Raw genomic sequence first — 10945 nt, forward strand, 5'->3', positions numbered from 1 at the left:
TTCTGTTCTTATTGTGACAATGATTCAAGTTTTCATCAGATTTCTGGCACGTTTCATGACATGCATTTTCCTTTCAATATTGGCTGTTGCTCATAGCTTGGTGTTGGCTTAGTGGTTAGGGTGGCGGCTTGGGATCCCAGTGTCCTGAGTTCAAGCCCCGTTGGCTGCTGAATTAACACCAGGGGGTTGACTCAGCCTGTCATCCTTCCGAGGTCGGTGAAATGAGTGCCAGTGTACTGGTCCCGGTGTATGCCCCGGTTAGAATAGGTGTACCATATCCCTGTGTGTCGTAAGAGGCGACCAGGGTTGGCGTCAGGAAGGGCATCCGGCCATAAAACATTGCCTCACAAAAAGCCAAACCCCTGCACAGCAGCGAAAATGGCTGTAAAAACGGTCATTTTATTCATATTTATTGGCTGTTGCTCACATTGATAACTACTGTACATGAGATTCAAAAACAGAAACAACTTTGCTGCACTCCTGCATTGTGTTCACATTAAAACCAAAATTAGGGAAATCAAATCCCGAACATTGACCTTCGTACTGTGACAGAAGGGAGTGTGCGTACGGTATGAACGTGAGTGTGATGAGAGGGAGTCAAAGAGCGATGAAGCAAGCTCACTCGTTTCGTGAAAGATCGTGAATACTGACAGCATCCTTAGCTCCTCTCACTAAAAGTACTGGTTTGACTCATGGAGTTACACCGTTGCATTACGAGATAGGTAAGCATGCCATGCGAGTCGTGCACCGATTGATGGAAGGCATGCTATGAAATGGGGAATGTGTTGTGTTGCAGAAAAGCAAGAGCCACTTGTTGACCGGGACCTGGCTCAAGTATCCTTGCAGAGCAAAGACCTGACAGAGCTCACGGGGGTGACCGTTCCAGCAAGCAGTGCTCGGGGTATAGCTGAAGAGGCACTGTCGATAGAGGTGAGCACCCCAGAGCGGTTCATCAAACAGGTGTTGCACGAGGCCCTAGGAACCCGACTGTCCGTGTCCCACGTGCCAAACTTCTTATCCGGACATTTCCTGGTGCAGAACTTTGAGCAGTTTCCAGACTTCAGCCCGTGGAAAGGTTGGTTTTGCTTGAGAACATCTTCCGCACAAACATTGTCATCGTTGTTATAAATTCTAAGCATGCTGTGCACAGTTACCATCTTACTTTTCCTTTTTAGGTTTTACTTTCTAAACAAAATGCTGCATGTTAGTGTATCGACTTCAGTGTGGGTGGTTGGGGAGAGTGTGAAGGAGAACAGAGGGGGTACAAACAGGGACATTGCCAGGTTGTTAGCTCACCTGGACTTTAGTTCGGTGAGCGTATGCGCTCGAGCAGTGTCCGTCGGTGAGTGAGTCTGTAAACCCTTCAGTCATTATCGCTTGAACCAAACACACAGTTTTGATGAAACTTAGCCACAAGCTTCATATCTGATGCCGAACGAAGGGGGTATTGACCGCTTCAAAATCTGCGCTCATTAACGGGTTTAAATCAGACCTGAAATGCTGATTGGCTGTGTTCAGCCAGGTGCAATTTTGATTTGCACCTAGCCTCACACAGTACTGAATAATGTATCGCATCGGTTTATTTAAAAGCTAACGGTCGAAATGTGATTCCATATTTGATGATCGGAACTCGTGGCCTAAATAATTACATTGAAATCGAGAATGAAATCTTAAAAAAATTAGGAAAGATTGATTTTTATTTTCGCTGTGAACAAAATTTTGATATTTTATGATGCCATTGGCAATTGCTCCTGATCCAGGTGAGCTTCATTATTGTATTTACGGATGTACATCCGGTGAAGGGATTTAAACTGGGTGGACATGAGATCTAATATTCCACCTGGACAGTCACCTATCTAGCAACGGGTTGTCCTTGGGACTGTATTGTCATCTCCTGGGAAATCCCAAAATATCTTAACTTCCCCTTCCAATTTCACAGTAACTCGAACGAGCTTGTTGCCTGCGATGCGTTCATTGGTTCGAAAGGATCAGTGGCCGAGAGAGACCCTCGATGAATCACCGCGTTTGTACCCTCCTAAAGGCGCTGTCACACCTTGACGATTAAGCCAGCAATGGCAACGTATAAAAATGTATGTAAAACGCTGGCTGACGTTGAACTTTTGATGTTTTTTTTTGAAGATTCGGACGTATTCATAACGAGTTGGTCGTATGCATAACATCTTAGTAATGGGCACAGAACGTTTCGTTGTCTTATAGATAACTTATACCAACGAATGCTTAGCCTGTTGTCGGCGTTCACAACCTATGCCCAACGATAGTTTAACTTAGGCATAGCGCGCTGCACATATCGCCGACGAACTCGTGGCGTAGCCTGTTAAAACCTGCCGCTCGCCGATTTTAAATCGTAACCGCCTGAGAATTGGAAGTGTCAACATCGCAGTCACACCTTGACGATTTAGCCAGCGCATGCCGACCTATGAAAAATGTGTCTAAAACGCTGGGACACGTCAAATACGGTATGGGTAAGTTGTGTATACGTTAAGAGCATGCTGAAAAACGATGAAGTACGCTGTCATATTTCGTGGTACGTCTAGTACGTCGTGAAATTTCAAGCATGCTAACAATTTTACGACGTACTCGCCGTCTGACTCGCACGTTCCGCTATGCTGGGAATAAGTTGTAGGCATGATATGCAATCGTTGACACACGTCGACACAAGTTCCTTGGAAGTTACTCATAGGTCAAAACACGTCGAGGTAATGTTTAGCATACCCGAAACTTATTTTCTCCATCAAGGCACATTTTCTTTTTTTCTCCTTGGCTCCGTGAAGGCACGTGATGAAATATCTGAAGTTGCTGTTGCTGTTGCTTTTGTTGTTGTTGTTGTGTTTTTTATTTTTTTAGTCTATCACGAATTTTAAAATATATTCGGACATTTGCTTTTAAGTTTCGATGTCAACGTGACAATATCCTCAAACAGAAAATATTCACAGAGGAGGAACTAAGAATAAGACATGAGCAAACTGAAGAGGCAATCGGACGTGACGTAACGGCTCGTGTCGAAATATCGGAAGTTATTGGTTTTTTTTTTTTAAACGCTGCCAATACGCCATTATATGGTAGCTGTAAATTACAAACACGTTCAGTAAGTTCTGTGGTCGTCCGGAAGACGTCAATCAAATACGTCAATATGCGTTGGAGGTACGTTACACATAGGTTCAAAGCACGTTACTCATAGGTTAGAAATAAGTTTTGGGTACGCTAAGCATTACCACGACGTGTTTCGACTTATGAGTAACTTACAAGTAACGTGCCTCGACGTGTCAACGATCGTGTAGCGTGCCTACAACACGTTACTCATAGGTTATAAATAAGTTTTGGGTACGCTAATCATTATCTCGACATGTTTCGACTTATGAGTAACTTACAAGTAACGTGTGTCGACGTGTGTCAACGATCGCAAAACGTGCCTACAACTTATGGCCAGCGAAGCGGAACGTGTGAGTCATACGCTGGCATACGTCGTAAAATTTCAAGCATGCTAAAATTTGAGGACAACCGCAAAGTACAACGATGAAAGCCAGCGTACTACGACGCATGGCAGTGTTTTTCAGCGTGCTCTTAACGTATACAAAACTTACCCATAACGTATTCGACGTGTGCCAGCGTTTTAGACAAATTTTTCACAAGTTGGCATACGCTGGCTAAATTGTCAATGTGTGACAGCGGCTTTACGAGGGGTTTTGGCACAAATTTACTCACGCCAGGGTTGTTTGTTCCCAATTGCGGACTGCACACCAGGGTGTGGGGATGTGGGCAGTGCATGGAGAGTGAGGAATGGAGTCTTTGATGAAGAGAGCAACTCCACCACCAGGATGAGGCTCAGGTCTGTCATTCCGGAGGAGGGAGTAACCAGGGAGAGATACTTGGGAGTCAGAGATGTTTTGAAGGAGGAAAGTTTCTGTGAAGTAGATTCTGTATGGTTTGTCAGTGGCAACATGTATGGAAAGATCTGCCAGGATTGAGCGAAGGCCTCAGATATTTGAGGTCCACACTGTTAAGGAAGAGGGAGGGGAGGAGGCTTTGGGTGCAGGGGAGGGGAGGGGGAGTGGAAGGGGGAGGGGAGGGGGAGTGGAAGGGAGGAGGGGAGGGAGGTAGGGAGAGTTGTTGAAAGTGTGGGAGATTGCAGAAGAGCTAAGGGAGTGGGGTGGATGAGGAGGATAAAAGGCTCAATGGTGATGGGTTGAGGCACAGTGAGGAGTAATATGAGAGGGGGCAGAGGGAGGAGGTGGAGTGATGAGATGGAAGAGAGAGGACAGGGGAAGGAGTCAGCTTTGTGGATGTGAAAAGGGGGGGGGGGACTTTGAGAAGGAGGAGTGAGAGCGGAGAGTTGAAAAAGTTGAAAAAGAAAAGTTTTATGAAGGTCTGATTGCAGAAGTGGAGAGCACGGGGCCAAAATAATTTTTAATTGTCACTGGTGACTTCAACGGTCATGTGGGTAAAGATGAGGATGGCTATGAAGGTGTTCATGGTGGTTTTAGTATTGGTTGGAGAAATGATGAAGGAAGAAGTTTATGAGAATTTTGCGTGGAGGTGGATCTGGTTGTCATGAACAGTTGGTTCAAGATTGAGAAAAAGGCAACATTTCAGTCTGGTGGAGCAGAAACAGAGATTCATTTTTATGTTAGTAGGAAAAAGTTGGAGAAAGAAAATTCGAAATGTGAAAGTTATTCCTGGTGAACTCCAGCACAACTTGGTGGTAATGGATGTGGACAAAATAGATGCGGTGAAGAAAAATAAACAGCAACAGAGTAAGCGTGCAAAGAAAGACCTGGAAGCTGAAAGATGGAGAAGTAAAAAGAAAATTTGCTGGAAGGATGGATATTCTCTGGAAGGAAAAGGAAGAAGACGGAGATATCTGGACAAAGTACAGGAATTGTGCTCAAGCAGTAAATGAAGTTTGTGGTGTTAGTAAAGGAAACCATGTCATGGTGAAACCTGGTGGTGGAACGAAGAGGTGAAGGTGGCAATCGAAAGAAAGAAAGCTTCAAGAAGATGCAGAAACAGAACACGGAAGAAAACAAAGCAAGATACAAGAGAGATAAGAAGAAGGCGAAGAAGGCGGTGGCAGAAGCCATGAAGAAAGAAGCTGAAAAAGAACTGGAACAGTAAGTTGCAGATGAACAGACAAGGAATTTTTCAGAAACTGAAGATAACGAAGAGGGAATCTCGTGACATCACTGAAAGCAACTGTATAAAGGATAAAAATGGGAGGATTTTCTTTGTTGGTGAAGATAGAAGAAGAATCTGGAAAGAGCATATGGAATCCATCATGAATCAGGAGAATCAGTGGGATGGTTTGGTGGAAGCTGAAAGAACGGAGGAGCCCAGTGAAAGAAATCTCAAAGGAAGACATAAAGAAAGCTTTGGAAAGTATGAAGAATGGAAAAGCAGGTGGTCCATCAAGCATTACGAAGGAGCATTTTACATCGTCTCCTCATGGATTAGAAGTATTACATCAGGTTACAAATGAGATAATGCAAGGTAAGAGCATGCCAGAGGATTGCAAACAAAGCACCTCGGTACCCATCTACAAAGGTACAGGGAGTGTCATGGAATTTGGATCGTATCGTGGAGTGAAACTACTGGAACATGGAATGAAACTTGTGGAAAGAGTGTTAGAGAAACGGCTCAGGGAGGTGGTGAAGATTGATGAGATGCAATATGGTTTCATGCCTGGAAAAGGCGTTTGACAGAGTCCCCAGGAAAGTCATCGAATGGGTGCTACGCAAAATAAATGTCCTTGAAGCTTTGGTGGAGGTTGTAATGAAACTTTATGAAGATGCGACGACACGAGTTCAAGTTGGTAGTGGTTTCTCTGAAAAATTCAATGTGGCCGTGGCCGTTCATCAGGGATCTGTGCTTTTGCCGCTCCTGTTTGTGCCTGTACTCGACGTATTGTCAGAGTCAGAAAGAAAAGGTGTGTTGTTTGAATTACTTTATGCGGATGATTTAGTCTTGATTGCAGAATCAATGGAGGAGTTTGGAATCACAGTTCAACAAATGGAAGAGGGCGTTTGACGGCAAAGGTTTGAAAATCAACATGGGGAAAATGAAAATTATGGAATGTGGCGAAGAAACAGGGGTTCTTGAATTGGCCAAGAAAGATCCATGTGGAGTTTGTGGTAAGTAATGCCATCAAATGCAGTTCTTATCACAAATGGATTCACGGTAGATGTACAAATGTGAAAAGTGTGACAAAAATGATGGATGGTAGTTTTGAGTGTAAAGCCTGCATCAGAAGAAGAAATTTAAGCCACCAGGATCGGGATCCGGATTCGGAGCAAAGATTGAAAGATCTTGAGAGAGTAAGCAGATTTTGCTATCTGGGTGACACCATCAACAGTAGTGGAGGCAGCGAGCTTGTAGTTACAAGAAGAACGAGATTGGGTTGGATGAAGTTCAACGAGCTTGCATTAGTGTTATGTGATAAAAGACTGCCTTTGAAGTTGAAAGGGGAGATCTATACCACCTGTGTGAGAGCAGTAATGGTTTATGGGTCAGAGGCATGGACTGTGAGATCGGTAGAAGAAGGTTTCTTGAGAAGAACAGAAAGAGCAATGATTAGAAATATGTGTGGAGTGCAGTTGGTAGACAGAAAGAACACGAACGAGTTGATGGAAAGGATTGGTCTGAAAGATACAATAATGGAGGTGGTAAGGAGGAGTGGCTTGAGATGGTTGGGTCACGTGCTAAGAAAGAGACGATGAGGGAGTTAAGAGATTATGGAATTTGGAAGTGGAGGGGAAAAGGGGAAGAGGAAGGCCAAAGTTGAGTTGGAAGGAGTTGGTTATGAAAGCAAGTCAGAAATTGGGATTGGGAGTGGAAGACGCAGAAGATAGAAGAAAGTGCAGAGCTGGAGTTATGTCATGGAAGGAGTGAAAGTCAGCAACCCCCCTGTAAGTGGGATAATACTGACTTAAATAAATAATGATGATGATGATGATGATGATGAGAAAAGAAGCGTTGTGACAGCAGGACTTTTTTGACAAGGGATGAAGAAAAGGTCGAATTGAAAAGTCTTTTGAAGAAGAAGAAAAGTAGTGAATTATGATACAATACCAAGAACCACACTGTGAAAAAGGAATTTGAAACATTTTAAGACCGTTTATTTATTTATTTATTTATTTACTTATTGACGAAGATTATGTAAAAGAACAGTTGAAGAAAACTTGTGAAGGTGTTTGGTGAATGTGAATTGGCTAAAGTAGAAGGAAGATGGTAGGTCAGCAGAAGAAGAAGGAAGAAGAGTTGGTACAGGAAGTCACGTGATTACGGAGGGAATTAGGTGAGGAGGGAAAATTTTTTTGGTTGTTGTATTTTTACATTTGAGACATGAAACAGAGGGTATAGTTGGGAGGGATAGAAGGAGGATAGTGGGGAAAGTGGAGAAAATACAAATAAACACAATGGTACACATCGACAGGTCGGCCGCAGGGAAAATCGAAATGACAAGACCGAAGAAAACTCACCAAATAGCATAAATTTAGAAACAAAACTGATCTAGGAACACACAGTAAACATGGAAGCAACAAAATAAACAGTCAAAATGTGACTAACAATGACCAGAAACTTACCTTTGAGAAAGTCGGCAGAGACCCCTGAGAGAACCAACCATCGCCTCCAAATTTAGGGAAACTCATCCTTTGATGTTTCCTGAGTCACGGTTCAACGTACAAAGAAGAACAGGAACAAATTTGTGTGCTAATCAGTCGCCATGACAAATCCGGCTCTTTCCACGCAACGGCCAATCCCAAATCTTGGGGAGAACACGAAAGTGAAAACTTGGGGGGGGGGGGGAGGTGGGTGAGACGAAGAAGCAACAAGAACGTACCACAACTCCTTTCTCTAAAATAAGAAAAAATTTACCTTGAGTAAACTTGTCCATTACAAAGGTCGGTACACAATTCATTATTGATAGTCACAGCGCAGCATAACAACAGGACACAAAACAACCAGCCAATTCCAGTCATTATGGTTGCATGCAGTAGGGATAATACACATATCATGAGCATGGAGGAAGGTATTTGAGTTAAGGTCAGTCAGCGACAGTTTTTTTTTTTGGGGGGGGGGGGTTGATTATCCTTTAACTTCCTGGCTTTTCAGCAGCAGAATTTGATACATTTTCTGACTCCGCATCATTCTACTCCACTTTCTCTATCTAAGATATCGTTACTACAGAAGCAGGAAAATACCTGGGAACTCATCGTGCAAATCCTCAGCAGTGTGATGTACCATGGTGTATTTTGTTGAAAGAGTGACTGTTGATTTTAAAGGGGACTACGTTTAATCTATTGATGGTGAGCCAGGTTTGTAGGGTGCTGAGCAAGGGATGAAGTTGTGCTGTGGCTGTATTGATGTCGCTATGGGTCGAGGTAATGGTTTTGTCATCATTATATGAGGCAATTTGTATGTTCTCGGGTAGTTGTGGAATGTTGTGCATGAAAAGATAAAAGAGTGTGAGGGGAGGACTGGGCCGTCCATGAGGGACTCCGTTAAGAAAGTATCGTGGGAGTGATGACTTGCCGTTAAAAGTTACGTATGACTGTTTGCATGATCGGTCGTTATCAAGCCAGAGTTTGGTGGTGTTGTACATGTTGTGTTGATGTGTATGTTTGTGAGTAATAGTTTTGGGATGGCGTAAAACCTTTTGCTGACGTCTATTGTATTGAGAACGGTGCATTTTGGTGGTTTTCTACAGTTGAAATCATCAGAGGTGTTTTTAGGGAGGTTTGTGAGAAGAGTGGTCGTGGAGTGGTTTGGTCTGAATTCCATCCTGGGTATGCGAGAGTGGGATGTGTGGGTTTGTGAGTGTAAGTAAAAGATGTTCTGTAATGTTGGAGGGTGTGAAAGTTATGTGATAGGTGTGCAGGAGGCAGCTTTAGTGGGTTCCTTATTTATTCTAAGGAGAGTAATCGTTTTACCAACTTTCCAAATTTGGGAACTCTTGAGTGTTTTGTTGAAGTTACTGAATTTGTACGGACTAATATGCTGTGTGGTCCATGATGTTTTTAAAAGTATATTGGAGATGTTGTCAGGGCCGGTAGATTTCCCAGTTTATGTTGTTTGTTTGGGAGTGAATAGCTTGATGGTGTTGTCGAGTTGCTAGCTGAGTTTGAGTGTTGTGATACTTCTTTCCTCTTTTTTGGGGGGGGGGGGGGGTTCCTACATGACTTATGTTTACCTAATGGTTTATGAGGATGGTTGCTTGCTGTTTATCTGATGGGATGTTGTTTGTGGTAGTTAACGCTGCATGCGAGGGTGTTATGTCGTTGCTGGAATTGGTGATGCTGTTTATGATTTTGAATGATTGAATCCTTTCTATTATATGTCTGGTGCTTTGAACATGTGGGTTGTTGTTGATGGAGAGACGCAGCAAATGAAACATTTTAAAATGTTATTAAAAGCTTTGAAAGTAAGAAACAAATTCGTTTGATTATGAAGAATATTAGTTTGGTTAGGAGCGATTGAGAATGGAAGTTACAAAGAAAGAATGATAGAAGGAGAGAAACGCCTGGATTAATGTAATTTTTTTTGAAGTTAAATGGAAGTTGTGCTTTTTCAGTGACGAGGGGGAAATAAAATGCTTAGTTAAAGAGCGTGAAGGAGAACAATCAGGATAAGGAAAAGCCAAGTGAGGTACATGTCAGAGCAGAGACAGAATGGGCACGCTCACTGACAGCTGAGGCCTCGGTGGGTCGACCAGACACTCACGAGGACACAAATTCAATAATGCACACCAACATGGTATGGGCAAGACACAGAGAATGGATGAAAACACAATTCCATTAACAACACAAGGATGAAACGATAACAGAAAGACACGACGGATCCAGCCTGGAAAATTCAGCTTTGATGAATCGTACACTCAGACTCGGAATTAAGGCGGTTGGCTTTGGATCTCAGTTTTCCGATCTTATCGAGTTGGAAAGGTTCAAACCCCAGCAATGCCTCCCTTCACCACCCTCTCCTTCTATTTCTCCCTTCTAAGAAAAGTAAAATTTCATTCAAGAAAGAGAACATGCCCATTATTAGTACTTTTGAGACAAATATATAACACTTTTACAGTGAATATTTTAGTTTTTTAACTCCATGTCTGCAGATAACAGCTGTGACCATCATTCCAACCAGCTGAGCCCTTTTATGAAGAAACTACACCTGGTGGACGCTGGTCTGAGCATCAACCTGGCATTCCCTCTGGCACAACGTTCTCAGCGCCGTGCTCATCTCATCCTCTCCTTCGACTATAGTTGGGACAAGCCATTTGAGGCAAGCTGCCATTTGTCACATGTAAAGGAGGACTTGTAATTAGTGAAGATTGGATGAAAGGGACATTGTTGGATATCATGAAAGAGCGATAAGAGATTTTGATCTGGAATAACGGAAACATTTATTGATTGACGCTGAAGCTGCTATTTGCTAGCATCTTACAATTTAGAGATTGACCGATCTTTAAAAAACTAAAAATAAAAATGTATTCGATTAAAAAAAATTTTGTATACAATTCAACTTCGTATATCTTTGCCTCATGAAACCTGTTGTTGCATTAAGTTGTTGTTTTGTTTGAGGCCAATCTGAAGAATTAGTTGAAATATAGCCGCAACACAAATTATATTCAATGAAGAGGTACAACAGAAGAATATGGAAACAAAATGAGAAAAGCATTGCTTCTTAATGTCTGGAACATCCTTGTAATAGATGAGGAACTTTGTTATCAGAATACAATGGTTACAATCACCATCATATCATACCATGGATTATGGTAGTACTCCATATGTAGGGATGGCATGGGGAAAAAAATGGCCGCCCCATCAAATGTGTACCAAATTATATGCGGAAAAGCTCTTATAGAGTGGTCATTAGGTTTTAAAAAACCACACCTTTTATTCTCGACCGTTTTCATAACTAACAAGAATGAAAAAAG

The 10945-nt window shown here is 42.5% G+C and overlaps 1 protein-coding gene and 1 long non-coding RNA gene across 12 annotated transcripts in view; one reads left to right on the plus strand and one right to left on the minus strand.

Moving 5' to 3' along the window:
- The window catches only part of LOC147033905 (cytosolic phospholipase A2 zeta-like), a 116175-nt gene that overhangs the window by 88867 nt on the left and 16363 nt on the right, over positions 1–10945 (plus strand). For 7 of the 8 annotated variants that reach the window (XM_085872588.1, XM_085872578.1, XM_085872624.1 and 4 more), the window contains 2 exons: positions 797–1075; positions 10124–10290. In XM_085872588.1, coding sequence (XP_085728714.1) covers positions 797–1075; positions 10124–10290 — 446 coding nt within the window. Of the gene's footprint in view, positions 1–796; positions 1076–10123; positions 10291–10945 lie in introns of those variants that run through there. The other variant, XM_085872644.1, reaches the window with a different exon arrangement.
- The window catches only part of LOC147033906 (uncharacterized), a 30885-nt gene continuing 20900 nt past the window's right edge, over positions 961–10945 (minus strand). For 2 of the 4 annotated variants that reach the window (XR_015055939.1, XR_015055944.1), the window contains exons 3-4: positions 7599–7780; positions 961–1096 (exon numbers count right to left, since the gene is read on the minus strand). This is a non-coding gene — a long non-coding RNA (uncharacterized LOC147033906). Of the gene's footprint in view, positions 1097–7598; positions 7806–10945 lie in introns of all 4 variants that reach the window. The other 2 variants (XR_015055936.1, XR_015055938.1) reach the window with 1 other exon arrangement.

The sequence above is a fragment of the Eptatretus burgeri genome, chromosome 1, assembly GCF_056783735.1.
Source record: "Eptatretus burgeri isolate ZD-2024b chromosome 1, Ebu_testis_v1, whole genome shotgun sequence".
Taxonomy (NCBI): Eukaryota; Metazoa; Chordata; class Myxini; order Myxiniformes; family Myxinidae; genus Eptatretus; species Eptatretus burgeri.